At 40.0% G+C, this 16,009-nt stretch overlaps 1 protein-coding gene and 3 long non-coding RNA genes across 4 annotated transcripts; all 4 read left to right on the top strand.

Moving 5' to 3' along the window:
• Positions 1-1,436: 1,436 nt before the first annotated feature.
• Positions 1,437-1,900, top strand: LOC125016790. The gene is made up of 3 exons (XR_007113758.1): positions 1,437-1,495; positions 1,599-1,754; positions 1,844-1,900. It is a non-coding gene; the product is annotated as an uncharacterized LOC125016790 (long non-coding RNA).
• Positions 1,901-1,958: 58 nt separating this feature from the next.
• Positions 1,959-3,619, top strand: LOC125016725. Its single transcript, XR_007113741.1, has 5 exons — positions 1,959-2,636; positions 2,764-2,850; positions 2,943-3,071; positions 3,217-3,324; positions 3,449-3,619. It is a non-coding gene; the product is annotated as an uncharacterized LOC125016725 (long non-coding RNA).
• Positions 3,620-6,965: 3,346 nt separating this feature from the next.
• LOC125015985 (butyrophilin subfamily 3 member A2-like) lies at positions 6,966-14,164 on the top strand. The gene is made up of 9 exons (XM_047598135.1): positions 6,966-7,015; positions 7,942-7,987; positions 9,858-9,934; positions 10,017-10,358; positions 11,567-11,857; positions 11,961-12,086; positions 12,176-12,270; positions 12,376-12,466; positions 13,664-14,164. Exons 3-9 carry the CDS (start codon positions 9,859-9,861, stop codon positions 13,681-13,683), a joined length of 1,041 nt encoding a protein of 346 aa, XP_047454091.1. The 5' UTR covers positions 6,966-7,015; positions 7,942-7,987; position 9,858; the 3' UTR covers positions 13,684-14,164.
• Positions 14,165-14,294: 130 nt separating this feature from the next.
• LOC125016686 lies at positions 14,295-15,398 on the top strand. Its single transcript, XR_007113732.1, has 4 exons — positions 14,295-14,364; positions 14,473-14,571; positions 14,681-14,788; positions 14,913-15,398. It is a non-coding gene; the product is annotated as an uncharacterized LOC125016686 (long non-coding RNA).
• Positions 15,399-16,009: the final 611 nt, after the last annotated feature.

Genomic DNA, 16,009 nt, shown 5'->3' with positions numbered 1-16,009 from the left:
TCGACCATCTACAAGATCAACACATTGCAACACACTGTGAGTTTCTACATCGGCTATTTTCAATTACGATAATAAAGGAATGGTTTTAGAGATATGATGTTTCCACACAACAGCAAATACTTTCCGATCTACTAAAGTTTATGTATTACACAAAGAGGTACCAGTGGAAGCAATGTTCATTAGCAAAAACAGTCTGACTTTGGCAATTTCTGAGAATTTGCTAAAGTTAAATAAACATACACATATCCAAAATATGAGCAATGGATGAGGAACACATATGCTCAACTTGACCTTGTTTACCAGACCAGATCATACTGTCATTGGATATAAACATGGCTAAACATGCTGCTAGCGTTACATTAGCTACAGAAGTGTGTTGTTCATTAAGACACATGTGAAACAGCAACAGGTCTGAAATGCTACATTTTCCTCCATGTTTCAGTTACTTGGACATGGGTCCATATGACAACATGTTATACTCACCTGGCCAAAAATCCCTGCATGTTCTACACATGACAGTAACAGCAATGAATGACATAACCAAGCTAACTTTAGCCTGATGTTAGCAGCCCATTTGTGGCAGGACTTATGTGGAAAACCTTAAGTTCACTATGAAATTCATCACAAGCTGATTGTCGGAGAATCGAGTAACATTGTAGAGCAACAATGACTTAATAAACTCAATTGTGTGTGTCTGTGTGTGTGACTAGTCACCAACTGACTGGTTGCAGGCGTGTTGTGCAGAATGTGCGCTGCATGTGGTGGGCGTGACCAATCAAAGATAAGATGCAGCAGCACTGCTTTTGACAGACAGATTACACGCACAATAGGAATAGGAATAGGAATGTCATGCATTTTGAACATCTGACAGATCACCCACTAACATTTACAACTAGTTTCGTCTCGTCAACAAAAACTCACACACGTCTCGTCATTTTTTAATCATCAAAGAGTCATGTTTAACTTGTCATCATCTCGTTATTGTCATGATTAATAAAGCAGAAACAATTTCGTTATTGTCATCACTGACGAAAAACAATCTGATAGGCCCAGCAGCGTTAATCTGGCCACACAAATAGCCATTTCAGTTCCACAGAAAGGTAAACAGCCCCTAATACAAAGACACCATTGCTCCCAGGGTGTGTGAGAATGTCATGATACTGTCAACAAGCTTTCAAAAGCCTCTCATTTGTAGGTGCTGCCTCCTCACCTGTCATCCGGATGTTCAACAACATCACCAGTGAAGGAAGAGGAGGAGGAGGAGTGGTGTTACAGTGTGAATCTAGAGGCTGGTATCCAGAGCCTGAGGTGTTGTGGCTGGACGCTGAGGGAAACCTGCTCTCTGCTGGACCTCCAGAGACACTCAGAGGTCCTGATGACCTCTATACTGTCAGCAGCAGAGTAACTGTGGACAAGAGACACAACAACAGCTTCACCTGTAGAGTCCAACAGAACGACACCCACCAGACCAGAGAGGCTCACATACATGTTCCAGGTAGAACACGCTTAGAGAACGGACCATGACATGATTTTAGTTTGACACAGTTTGTGTGTGATTGTGTAGAAATGTCATGTAACTCTATGTGTTTTCATTTCAGATGATTTCTTCTTGTCCTCCTCCAGTTCTGCTGATGGGATGATGGGAAGAACAGTTCCAGTTCTTCCCATCATCACTGGTTTGGCTGTTAGCTTAGCTGTTAGCATCATGGTTATTTTAGCAGGTGTCTTCTTTGTGTGGAGACAAAATAGAACCAGTAAGTTACAGATGAGTCACCACATTAATGATGTAAAACACCAGCAAACGTCTTTTCTACTTGAATTCAGCTGCTTTGATTTTACACAGAAACCAAGAAAAGATCCAGAGATGAAGCTGAGAGAGGAGAAAAGCTCCTGACAGAGGAAACAGTGAAGATGAAAGTTTTAGAAGAAACTAAAGATGTAAGAGACAAGAAGTAAAAGATTAAAGGTTTAGATTGATCAGTTTGAAGAAAGGTTGATGAAGTAAACCTGCTGACTGATCATAATCCATCTGTCTGTCTGACATTTCTCCACTTCCTTCCATTTGTCAAAGTGACGCTAGTATCCCAGTGAAACGGGTGGCGCCATCATGTTTAAGTTTTGATTCAGAGTCTCATCAGTATTAATGAGACTCTGGACTGGAGCCATGTTATCAATGACCCATCAACATTTCCTTTACACTCTCTGGTGACGTCTGCTCTACCTCCACTAGTTACAAAGATTATTGGATTACACTACATTGATTTGTATATTTTCCTTGTAGTTTATTGTTTTAGTTTGGCACCAGGAGAAGCTTCACATGTTTTGACTTCAATTTAAAGGAGTTGTCATCGCGTCCACTTTTTGTACAGTCTATGATGTGAAAACACTGACACCTTCAGACTCAACCGTGACTTTTGCTCCATCTACTGATGAAATGATACAACTGCATTTAGTATCTTGAAGGGGGTTGTTTCAGTGCTGTGTTTTTCGTGGAAACCAAAGTCTTTTAATTCCTTGATGGCATCTCAAAAAAACTATAAACAGAATTGATCAGGAATGAAATCTGTCTTCATCTCTTCTTTCTCAACCAACAGGAAGAGAAACATCAGAGAGAAATAAAGGAGCTGGAAACAGAGGTTCATGTTGAATCCACATCTTTTAATTCCATAATAAGGAAGTAATTTAGAACCAAATCAGTTTGTCATGTTCCTCAATCAAAGTAAATGTTTCTCATCATGTCTCTTTATGTGACTTCACTCTCAGTGGGAGAAGAAGCTCAAAGAGGAGGAGAAGAAAAGAGAAAGAGCTGAGAAAGAAGTGGAGACACTGAAGAGGAAACTGGAGACTGAGGTGCTTCACTAATAAAGTCTGAATGATTGAGAGACAGAACATGAAGCTGACTGATGTGAAAGGACTAATCTGTGGATGTCGTCTCCTCCCAGTCAGAGAGAATCAAACCTGAACGAACACAGAACAGCAGCAGCTCAGACAGTCAGGAGATGTTAAGAGACATCAATGTGGTCATTAATGGCAAGACCAAATATATAAGTCTACAAAACAAGTCTGATCAGGTGATGTTGCTTTAAGAGACTAAATCTATTTTCTCTATTTTTTTCATAGAAAATATTGATGCAACAGGTTTAATAGACACAAACATTCATTTGTTCCTGTCTCTGTGTCTCATTCTTCTTTTTGTGTTTCATTTCCGTCCTGCAGGACAAACCACTGGGAGGACGTCAGTTAAAAGTCCAGATCAACAATAGTGAACCCATCACATACACATTTGATCCATCAGTGAAACTCAAGGCTAGAAACTCTGTTACTGTGAGTCTTTGTAGATGTTTCATTGATGTTGTTATATTTTCCATTTTCTTACTTTTCCTTCAGTTTTTCTAATTATTATTTTCTGACTGTGACTCTGTGACCTTTGTATTTACTACATTTACAGATATGCTATCCAGACCATAAGCCTCGTTTTACTGTACCTGGTGACCTGGTGTGGAAGGACCTGAAGTCCTGGAAGTCTGGAGACAGAGTCCAGGTCTCTCTGCAGTGAAATAGTTCCCAGTTGAACTCCTTCAATAAAGTTCAGTAATCCAGCAAACAGCAACATTATAGATGAGAAACAGCACGACTCAGATCTTCCTGCAGAAACCACACACTGCAGAGAAAGTCTCTGGAAACACTTCATTTTATTGGATTAGTCAAGTTTGATGTGAACGTTGGTTTGTTTAAAGACTTTTACAGGATGACGTCAGTGTTTTAGATTCTATGTAACAAGTCTCCTTGTTTCCTCCAATTAACAGATGAAAATAACAGTTAATATGTGGATGTAAATGTCAACTCTTATTTTGAAAAACCTACATGTGTTGATTTTTTTTTTTTTTGAATAAAGAATGTACTTTTGTATTTATAAACTGATATTTGTTCATTTTATTCAACTTTGTAGCAGAAATATGTGAGATTCTGCTGATAAGTGATTAAAGCTTCCACATCAATGATTGATCCACTTGGTAGTAACATTTTTTATTCTTTAGTATTTCTGACTGCTTCTCCATCTCAGCATTTTCAAATCAACTGTTTTGGATCAATCCAATTCCATCCTAGATGGAACACATTGAAGAAAACGAAATAAATGTTAAATTTGTAGAAAGATATGAGCTGAATCTGTCTGAAGTTCACACAAACTTGCATCTAATTATAAACAGAAACATTAGTGTTCTCAACTTAAAATGGAAGCTGATATGAATTTAGTTAAATTGATCTGAACTTGGAAATGTGACTTCATTTGACAAGATAAAGTTAGTTTCTTCAATGGATGATGTGAACTAATAAGTTGTTTTCCTTTTTGAATTGAAACAGGTTTTCTTCACGTTGACTTTAATCAGATTTTAAATGTTTCTAAGTTTCACTGACTTTACTGACGTGTTTAGTTCTGGTCTGAACAAGGTAATCTTATGACCCGTCTCGAGGGCTGCAAAATGAAATGGATACACTCACCAGAGTTACAAAAATAACATGATGTGTCACTATGAAGGTAAACTAAAACACTTGTAGCCTTAAGGCTACTTTTTACAGGAGGAGCCATAGCAGCGAGAAGTTCATTGGTTCATTTGTGATTTCTCTCAGCTTGTTCTCAACACATCAACCATTCTTTGATTGGTCAGAAACTTGTTAGATCCCCGAACTAGTATGACAGCTCCTCCGTTTATATAGGGTTATGGCTTCACGTCAGCGGAGTATTACTCCAACTGAACTCAGTGATAGCACTACTCAAGCTGTAGGCGGGGTAACTCGCCTGGCTTCTAACCACCCTCAATCCTGACGTCTGCCCCGCTTCCTCACGTCCCCCGGAACCACCAGTCAGGGAAGCTTCCCGCAACTGGGTCCGAAGTTGAGTCCCGCCAGTTGTGGTGGCTTACCCCTAATGGATCTGTGCACTTGGTACGTGCCAGGTTATAGTTTAAAGGCTAAGCTGGAAGCCCTAGGGACATAAGAATGGTTTTAAGTGGAATCGACTAGTGTGACCAATAAGAGCTAGGTGTCTGAGCTACCATTAAGATTGCCTATAGTTTTACTGTCTTGAGTACCAGCAAAAAGGGAAAAATAACCGTCAGCAAAGACTACTGACCTTTAGAGCCAAATTTTATTTGCAGGTTCAGCATAAGCGATTTGCAACAGCTCAATTGATCAATCAAATCCAAAATCAGACATTGGTTAACGTAAAGTATGAATATTTAAAAATCAATTAAAATCTCAATCTTGTAATACCTAATCAGAAATATCTCTCTCAGATTCTGTTCTAAAAAAATCGCTTAATCGAAAAGAATTACTTATGAGACAGGTGAAGTAGGGGTAATTTGAAAATGTCCAAAACTGTCCAAAAATCCTTTTTAGGGAAGAATAGGCGTCGAGTGAGCCGCACGGCCGATGTGGCCACACCCAAACCTAGTTCCTCTTACTGCCGCTGAGGGAGTTGGTAAAATAGGGAAGTCCCGGTGAACGATGATTCTGTCCTTCGGTAAATCCCTTAATTCCTTCTCAAATGTATTCCAAAACGGTTTCCTCGACTCCGTACAAAGTCCAAGAAGTAGAAATCCAAAGTGTGAAAGACAAGCCAATCTTCGTCTGCTAGGCAGGGGGAATCCAGACCAAACTCTAAAAGCCAAAATAGTACTGCAAGGGAGTTGGCTCAGTCCGCATGCAGCACAGTCTGTGTCCGAGGTGAAATTCCCGTAAAATACTTCTGCAATACATCTTTTATACACTTAAATCGAGACACATCCTATTTTCCACACATCATCATGACTAACCATCACCCCACTACTTTTATCCAATAAGGGTGTTACATTCATGACTTATTAATTAATACTTGGACATTAGTTCACTCTCTGTACTTTTCCACTAACTATGTGTTTGGACATGTCCTGACCTGCTCTTAGGCCATAAGGTTTCAGTTCCCCTTTTTACCCCACTGCTGGCCATCTGTATCCTGTTTTTCTTATTCTGCTCCTGATTTCACAAACATTTAGTTACACTGCTTCAACTATTATTCATCTTACCTTCGTTGTATAATAATCACTCACTGAAAATCAACACGATTAATCAAAATCATTCTTCAATCATAGTATTATATTTTCATATTCTTTTAATTCAAGTTCCGAACATACACTTAGTACCGTGCTTTTAAGCTGTTGGTCGGCTGAGATCTCAACTCACTTGACAAACTGTAAGTGGCTGTGGTTAATGCAGAACATGGAAATGCTAGTGGCCACTCTGTTAGTTCTCACATGCTGTAGGTACATCTCAAAAAATTTGAATATTGTGAAAAAGTTCAGTATTTTTTGTCAGTCACTTCAGAAAGTGAAACTCATATATTGTCTAGATTCATTACACATGGAGATAAATATTTCAAGCCTTTATTTCTTGTAATTTTCATGTTTATGTTTTACGGATGAGGAAAACCCAAAACTCAGTTTCTCAAAAAATTATAATAAAAGATTATAATATCAACACAAATGTCAGGCTACTGAAAAATATGTCCATTTTTATGCACTCAGTACTAGTTTGAGCCTCGTTTTGCATGAATTCCTGCATCAGTGTGGCGTGGCAGAAGGTGATCATCTTGCGGCTCTGCTGAGGTGTAATGGAAGCCCAGATTGTTTTGATAGCAGCCTTCAGGTCATCTGCATTGTAGGGTCTGGTGTCTCTAACCTTCCTCTTGACAATAGTTGATAGATTCTCTATGGGGTTCAGGTCAGGTGAGTTTGCTGGCCAATCAAGCAGAGTAACCTCATGGTCACTGAACCAGCTGTTGGTACCTTTGGCAATGTGGACAGGTTCCAAAGTCCTGCTGGAAAATGAAATCAGCATCTACATGAACCTTTTAAAGCTTGACAATCATCTCAAAGCTGCGGTCGTCCCTGTTTCTGGTCCACCTTTTCCTACCACACCTTTTCCTTCCACTCAACCTTCTATGAATATGCTTGGATACAGCTTGGAAACAGCACTACCAGTAAGTCAGCAGTCTACCCCATGATTGTGTAGCCTACTGACCCAGACTGAGAGAACATTTAAAGGCTCAGGAAACCTTTCCAGGTTTTGAGTTCATTCACTAACTGGATGTGAAGCAATGAGTGTCTAATATCGAACTTTTCCATAATATTCAAATTTTTTGAGACAGCGAGTTTTGGGTTTTCGTCATCTTTAAGCCATAAACATGAACATTACAAGAAATAAAGGCATGAAATGATAGTCTTATTTTTTGAGATGTACCTGTATTTGCAGTGTGACCACTACTGTCTCCTGGGTAGAGATCATACTGTGTGTGGGTGCATGCTGAATGAATGGTGTGATCTGACAGTCATTAAAACGATTGGCCAACATCCATAAGATAATAAGAAAAGTGCTTCTTGTCATCTGTCTGCCACAACTCCCGCAATGCTTAGCGTGTGTGATATATGCTGTTATGGGAGGGCTCTATGAGGACTTACCCAGAGTTTTTCATGAAGTATAGATGACCTGGCCAGTAAGAACTTTGTTCTTGTCCTTGTAGCCCTAGGATCAAGAACACATTTCCAGCTTCTTGTGGAGCATGCAACAAGCTTTTGGCCTCTTCAACAAGGCCCTTCAATCAATCACCTCCGTTGTGGCTGGTTGAAGTGATTAAAAATAAGCCAAAAACACTTCCTAAACACTAAATCTAACCTTCTAAAATAAATGGAAGTAGGGTGGACTAGGCAGATTGCAGTTACTCCCTGGAACAGTTCCTGCAGTGAACACACGACCATATAAAACTATAAAAGTTCACACAAAGCTGTGTGGCAGAACGTGTCTGAACTTTGTCTGCCTCATTAAGGCCGTACTCTCTCTGAGTTCCTGTATCAAGATGTTTTATTGCTCATGGTTTTGATTGTTGATTGTTGTTTTGCCTGACAACAGGCTCAAAGTCCAGTCAGTGTGAAATCAGAGACACTTCATGCAGCAGGTACGTCGCTGTCTGATTTTTATTTTATCTCATTCTTACTTCATCTAACTTCTATCTAAAACAATCTTCTTTTTGGATCCGGGTTTAGACCACAGCTAGAAAGTTCAAAGAGATTACATTACCAAGAGTTAATACAGACAGACTCAACGCTAAATGAAGGTTAAAGTCCTAAGGTTAATATTAATTGGACAGTAAACAACCCAAAAGGCATTTAAAGAAAGTCAACTGGACTTGTAGAATTTGTTGAAGATGTTTCACCACTCATCCAAGTAGCTTCTTCAGTTCTTCAGGCCATAAATCTCATGGTCTTGACAATGTGCTGCCATGAATGATAAAATGTTCCATGTAGCTATACAAGCTGCATAAACAGTTGCAAATGCATTCCCTGATCTGTGCAATTCCCCAAACCTGACATAGGGCTATTTCACCTAATTCATGCTTCCAATAAAGATCGTGGGAGACCAAAACTTTGCTATGTTTTTATGCTGCTTACAGTCCTGAGCTTCTGCAGTGACACAGTCTGACAGTGACAAAATCAGAATGTGACAGGCGTGTATATCAATGTCATTGTGTAAATTAGCAGTGTTTTCTGTTGCTGTCCATTGCATTGATTTATCAACCGTGTGTAGGGACATTCTGATGTTAAGTATGGAATTTATCAATTTATACTGTAATTTTATGCACAACTCTGACCGTATACAAAATCTAGTGGTAGAACTGTGGAACTACACGTAGAACACATTAAGACAGCTGCAGTGTTCAGCAGCATCTCAAGCTTCACAGGTTACCATATATATTCTCCTCTAATAATAATACTGATCATCATAAATGAGCAGACACTTTGAATAATTGGTGGGACAAGCAATAAAAGACATTTGAAACGTAAACTTACAAGTACCATTGCTTGTCTTGTGCTACTGGAGGATTTTGAAAACCATGTCCTCTGCAGGGAACAAGCTTTGGAGCATTAATCTGCTCTGTTAAAATACACACTGATTAACATTTCAAATTATTATGTTTATAATTTTAAACATTTAAAATGATATGTGATTATGTCCAAACAGCTACCAGCTGCACTCAAGCCAGCATGGACACAAGTCCAAAACACAAAACAGGAATTGTCACACCCATTTAACAATACAAAATACAACACAATGCAACCTCAGCCTAACAATATTCCTGTATTTCAATTCTCCTGTCCACCAGCGTGAAATCATGTGTACACCTACCTCCCTCCATCAGCCTAACCCAGTGTTTCTCAATTCCGGTCCTTGGGACTCACTGCCCTGCATTTTCTTGATGTTTCCCTCCTCCAACACACCTCATTCAAGTGAATGGCTCCTCATCAGGCCACTGCAGAACTTGATGACGAGCTGATCATTTGAATCAGGTGTGGTGGAGGACAGAAACATCTAAAACATGCAGGGCAGTGGGTCCCAAGTACTGGAATTCTGTCCGCATGTTTGATAAATACAGATTTTTTTGTACTTACACACCTTCTAAATTTTATTCCTACGTCAGAATTTAGAACCTATTCTACACACGGTTTGATAAATGAGGCCCCTGGAGTTTTCAATGTGGTGAGGGGTGTGGCCCACCAACAGAAAGAGGATGGATGCCAAATGCTTAGCAGTGTTATAGGTCTGAGTTTATGCTGCTGACAATGGGTCTGAGAGGGGCTCCTTCCATGTGTATTTTGGGAAGTCCGTAAATACACGGTGTGGTTTCCCTGAGTACAAATGGTAGTAAAGGAGTCTGTTGGTTGCCTTCTTAAACTGCTGTAGGTAGTTTATTATTTTGTAGGTGTACGTTGGGTCACGTTTTAGTGTCTCATACAAGATCAAATATTTATTTTACGTTTTATTTCCAGGATGTTTGGAGAGGAGCTCAGACCCCGTGGTGCATTCACTTACCTTATGGTGCTCTCTATGATCCACTCATGCAGAGGTAAATCCAGCACATCACTAGCTCTCTGATAGTTTAAACCTTCCAAACGTGACGTTACTGACAGACTTTATTTCTTTTCCAGGTCAGTCTGATGTGGTTGGTCCATCTCAACCAATCGTAGCTCTCGTTGGTGCTGACATCGTGTTGCCGTGTCATCTTCAGCCCGCCATCGATGCCTCTGATATGACCGTGGAGTGGTCCAGGCCTGATCTGGACCCCAGGTTCGTCCTGGTGTGGCGCGACGCCCAGGATCTGCAGTCTAGAAAACACCCGTCCTTCCGCAGCAGGACGTCTCTGTTCACCCACGAACTGAAGCAGGGAAACATCTCGCTGAAGCTGTCCTCAGTGAAACTTCCAGACCAGGGGACGTACAGGTGCTTCGCTCCAGAGCTGAACCGAGATGCCACCGCTCAGCTTGTTGTAGGTGAGTGAGACGTGATGTGTAGTAGTAGTAGTAGTGAAGTATTTCATGGTTGGGGTTCTCCCAGGAGGTTGGTTGGAGCGGTTGTGGCCCAGCAGGTTGTCCACAAACCATTTACCACGGTCTGACAGCACCATGCGGCTCATGTTATGTCATTTTCTTTAACTACTACAATACCCATGAGCCACAAAGTCTAGACAGTTAGACTAATCACAGTTCTTGTGTTCTTTATCTTGTGTTCTGGGGAGGTGGACATCAGCTTCAGAGTGAGGCTCTGGGTAGAGATCTGCATTAACACAGGAGACTCTGCGTCACTTAAGCACAGAAGCCCCACCCCTGAACAATCAGATTGGCCTGGCAGATGTTCGCTGGAGCAGAATCAGTTTCTCAATGGAGAGATATGAGAATAAACTTTCCACCACAAGACATGTACAAGAGGGGACATTGATTTGACTCCCAGGCAGTGGTGATTCTGGTTTGGAAATTGTGGTGGTGCCAGCTGGAAAATTATATAATGTAATTGAGAAATTATAATAAATACCCTCGCAAAAAAAAAAAAAAAAAAACATAGTAGCAAGTAAGAGAGGGGACAACAGCAGCTGACTACAAAATTCCAACCGAATAATGCCATCACACAAACAATGCCAATCTGACAACATATGTTATCGTATCAGTAGCACCACCAAATGGTGGGTGTTCAAGATCTCACCATATCACACACGTGACAACAATAAAAACACAATGCACAGCTCATGTCGTGAAAGGTGCACACTCAATACACAGCAACTAATATACAAAGTCACCACACACAATGTACTACAGTCATACAAACAGCCACTTCAGCTCCACTGACAGGTAAACAGCCCGGTTGGGAGCCCACATGAGGAATGGCTGACTAGCCAGGTAGTTAACTCAATTCATCATGCAATGAATGAATGAAAAGAGAATTAGCTATGTTACGTTACGTACATCATCCGAGCAAGCTGTCCTCTGCAATACCCATACCTTGCTTCAAATCAAGTTTGTTATTTATTATTAACTTGCGCTTGACAACATTTTTGATACAAGAAGTTTATAACCCTCCCTTCAAAGCAGTACCCTCTCATGGGGCCATGTCCCAACAGCCCCTAAAACAAAGACACCATTGCTCCCAGGGTATGTGAGAATGTCATGATACTATCAACAAGCTTTCAAAAACCTCTCATTTGTAGGTGCTGCCTCCTCACCTGTAATCCTGATGTCCAGAGGAGGAGGAGGAGGAGTAGGAGGAGTGGTGTTACAGTGTGAATCCAGAGGCTGGTATCCAGAGCCTGAGGTGTTGTGGCTGGACACTGAGGAAAACTTGTTATGTGCTGGACCTCCAGAGACAGTCAGAGGTCCTGATCACCTCTATACTGTCAGCAGCAGAGTGACTGTGGACAAGAGACACAACAACAGCTTCACCTGTAGAGTCCAACAGAACAACATCCACCAGACCAGAGAGGCTCACATACATGTTCCAGGTAGAACACGCTTAGAGAACGGACCATGACATGAATTTAGTTTGACACAGTTTGTGTGTGAGTGTGTAGAAATGTCATGTAACTCTGTGTGTTTTCATTTCAGATGATTTCTTCTTGTCCTCGTCCAGTTCTGCTGTTCCTCTCATCACTGGTTTGGCCGTTAGCTTAGCTGTTAGCATCATGGTTATTTTAGCATGTGTCTTCTTTGTGTGGAGACAAAATAGAACCAGTAAGTTACAGATGAGTCACCACATTAATGATGTAAAACACCAGCAAACGTCTTTTCTAGTTGAATTCAGCTGCTTTGATTTTACACAGAAACCAAGAAAAGATGCAGAGATGAAGCTGAAAGAGGAGAAAAGCTCCTGACAGAGGAAACAGTGAAGATGAAGGTTTTAGAAGAAACTAAAGATGTAAGAGACAAGAAGTAAAAGATTGAAGGTTCAGATTGATGAGTTTGAAGAAAGTTTGATCAGTAAACCTGCTGACTGATCATCATCCATCTGTCCGTCTGATAGCTGACAGAGAAATATGAGAAGATTGAAGAAGAGTTGCAGAAAACCCAAGAAGAACTGAAGATAAAGACTGAAGAGGTGGAGAAACCTGTAGGTACACACATAAACACTATCATCGTGTTACTGAGGAGCAGTGATGGGAGTAACGGCGTTACTTTTTTCAGTCACGGGGTAATGTAACTAATTACTGTTCCCATCTTTATAAAGCCGTTTCCGTTACTGAAAATTAAATGGGGCGTGTTACTTGGTTCTCAAGTTTTTTTTTTTGTGAGAGGAGGGAGGGGCAAAACAACCGCATGGGTGATGATGATTGGTTGATTGATCATTCTGACTCGAACGGCCTGACAGACTGGATCAGTGTAGAAGCTTCAGCTCAAAAACAAGTTTCGATCTTCTCCCATAAAGACTGATCTCTGAAGGGCAGATTGTTGATGCTTTTTTTTTCTCAAACAAATCGAGTGTGTTGTTACACGATCGCTAATGGAAGCGCATAGGTGAACGGCGACTTTGCGACTGTGTTTATATCCAGCAATGTACGCGATGACGTATGAGGGAGGAAAAAACAGACACGCAGCTCTCACAGCGGGACTTTAGCCGATGTGAAAGCCTTATATGTCTACCAGTTGGGGTCTGAGGGGCAATAAATATTAAAAGTTCTGTGTAAATACGTGTCTATACAATTCTACTCTATGCAACTGGGTGAAACCTGCTAAGAAAAAAATCAAATTATTAGACATATTTAAACTTAAAAGTTTAAAGAGTAACGGAATAGTTACTTTCCCTGGTAACTAGTTACTTTTATAGTGGAGTAATTCAGTTACTAACTCAGTTACTTTTTGGGAGAAGTAACTAGTAACTACAACTAATTACTTTTTAAAAGTCACATGCCCAACACTGTTGAGGACTTACCTGTGATCAACACAACAGTGACTTTGCTCCTGTTGTATACTGATGTGCTGAAGAAAGAAGTGATCACCGCTGACAAGTCTTATCTTGCATTTAAAAAGTTTTATTTACCGAATCTGAGAGAGCTTCCAGCCAATCGTCCTCATAGACATGGAGAGAGAAGAAGTTTATTCACACACATCATTCAAAGTAGATTCTTCATATCAATACCTCCCTCAGATCAACTAAACCAGTCTGACATGGACAAATAGAAACAGACGAGAGCAAAAAGACACCCTCTTCTTTAACCTCTGACTGCTTTGAATGAGAAGAAAAGAGAAAAGAACATTCATGAAGGAGGTCTGTTGTTAATCTCAGCACCTCTTTCTGTCTTCTCTCTCCTCAGCTGGAAAAACTAACTGGTGACAACAAGAAGCTTCAAGAGGAGAAACATCAGATGGAGACCAGAAACAAAGAGCTGAAGGAGATAAAAGATGAGGTGAAGAACAAACTAATAGACATGGAGAGAGAAGAACAAACTTTGTACAAAGTTTTGTAATTGTAACAATACAAAGCATCAGTCAAAATTACAAAGCATTTTGTAATTCAGTGTTTATTTCAAATGACATATGAAGCAAAAACTATGTATTTGATATCAATAAGAATAAATGACATAAATGTCGATTCCCTTCAATAAATAGTTGAGAAAAAAAACATTGAAATCCACTCAGAGGAAACATCATGAACAAGACTTGATGACATCTCAGAGAAACACTAAACAGAACTGATCAGGAATGAAATCTGTCTTCATCTCTTCTTTCTACCAGTTAATGAAGCAGATCAACCAACATGAAGAGAAACATCAGAGAGAAATAAAGGAGCTGGAAACAGAGGTTCATGTTGAATCCAGATCTTTTAATTCCATAATAAGGAAGTAGTTTAGAACCAAATCAGTTTGTCATGTTCCTCAATCAAAGTAAATGTTTCTCATCATGTCTCTTTATGTGACTTCACTCTCAGTGGGAGAAGAAGCTCAAAGAGGAGGAGAAGAAAAGAGGAAGAGCTGAGAAAGAAGTGGAGTCACTGAAGAGGAAACTGAAGACTGAGGTGCTTCACTAATAAAGTCTGAATGATTGAGAGATAGAACATGAAGCTGACTGATGTGAAAGGACTAATCTGTGGATGTCGTCTCCTCCCAAACCTGAACAAACACAGAACAGCAGCAGCTCAGACAGTCAGGAGACGTCAAGAGACATCGATGTGGTGGTTAATGACAACTACAAGTTTATCATTCTGAGAAACACGTCTGATCAGGTGATGTTGTTTTAAGAGTCAAAATCCATTTCTTTTTAAGAAACTAGCATTCATTTGTTCCTGTCTCTGTGTCTCATTCTTCTTCTTGTGTTTCATTTCCGTCCTGCAGGACAAACCACTGGGAGGATGTCAGTTAAAAGTCCAGATCAACAATGGTGAACCCATCACATACACATTTCATCCATCAGTGAAACTCAAGGCTGGAGACAAAGTTACTGTGAGTCTTTGTAGATGTTTCATTGATGTTGTTATATTTTCCATTTTCTTACTTTTCCTTCAGTTTTTCTAATTATTATTTTCTGACTGTGAGTCTGTGACCTTTGGATTTACTACATTTACAGATATACCATCCAGACTATAAGCCTCTTTATGCTGTCTCTGGTGACCTGGTGTGGAAGGACCTGAAGTCCTGGAAGTCTGGAGACAGAGTCCAGGTCTCTCTGCAGTGAAATAGTTCCCAGTTGAACTCCTTCAATAAAGTTCAGTAATCCAGCAAACAGCAACATTATAGATGAGAAACAGCACGACTCAGATCTTCCTGCAGAAACCACACACTGCAGAGAAAGTCTCTGGAAACACTTGGCTCCATTTTATTGGATTAATTGTGTTGTAACATTGTAGTTAATGTAACAAGTCTCCTTGTTTCCTCTAATCATCAGATTTGGATGTAAATGTTTTGAGAAACCCACATGTGTTCATTGTTTTTAATAAAGAAGGTACTTTTGTATTTATTGAGTGATATTTGTGCATTTTATTCAACTTTGTAACAGAAATATGTGAGATGCTGCTGATAAGTGATTAAAACTTCCACATCAATGATTGATCCATCTTGGTAGTAATGTTTCCATGTTTCTTCTTTACTATTTCTGGCTGCTTCTACTTTTTCTACTTTTTTTAAATCAACTGTTTTGGATCAATAAAGATGGAAAGATATGAGCTGAATCTGTCAAGTTTACACAAACTTACCATTAGTCGTCAGGATGAGAAATCTGAGTAGAAACAGAAACAGTGTTCTCAACTTAAAATAGAAGTTGATATGAATTTACTTTCAGTTTTCTATAATGGTGTTTGATTTTTTTTCAGTAAGACTAGATAAGATTTTAAATCCCTGACAAGTTTGGACCTTCACCTGCAGTCTCCTTCAGAGGAGTCATCTGTAGAAGTGATGTGTCATTTAAAAAGGTGTTCCTCCTGTAGACGTGGCCAGATCTGACAGATCCACGAGGTTGGCCACGCCCCCCACCATCCGATGGTCTCTGGAGGAGAGAGTCCCATGTGTGGACTAGAGCATGAATGCTGTAATTTACCCACCTCCTGATCCTGATGGCCTCTATAATCCAGCGCTTACATTTTCTCATCTATTTTTATCCTTTTTGTCTTTTGGGTGTGTATGTTTTGTTTTCTGAAGGCTCTCTATTGGCTCTGTTACTCTCTGTAT

Source organism: Mugil cephalus, chromosome 1 (assembly GCF_022458985.1).
Source record: "Mugil cephalus isolate CIBA_MC_2020 chromosome 1, CIBA_Mcephalus_1.1, whole genome shotgun sequence".
Lineage (NCBI taxonomy): Eukaryota > Metazoa > Chordata > Actinopteri > Mugiliformes > Mugilidae > Mugil > Mugil cephalus.
The sequence above is the reverse complement of the archived record's forward strand: the minus strand, read 5'-3'. Positions and strand labels throughout refer to the sequence as shown.

What these genes read in the sequence shown, in the direction of transcription:
- LOC125015985 (XM_047598135.1), top strand. Translation starts at nt 9,859, where the DNA reads ATGTTTGGAGAGGAGCTCAGACCCCGTGGTGCATTCACTTACCTTATG. An exon ending in CACCGCTCAGCTTGTTGTAG is followed by an intron (nt 10,359 to 11,566) that starts GTGAGTGAGACG and finishes TCTCATTTGTAG; the next exon opens with GTGCTGCCTCCTCACCTGTA. An exon ending in GGCTCACATACATGTTCCAG is followed by an intron (nt 11,858 to 11,960) that starts GTAGAACACGCT and finishes TTTTCATTTCAG; the next exon opens with ATGATTTCTTCTTGTCCTCG.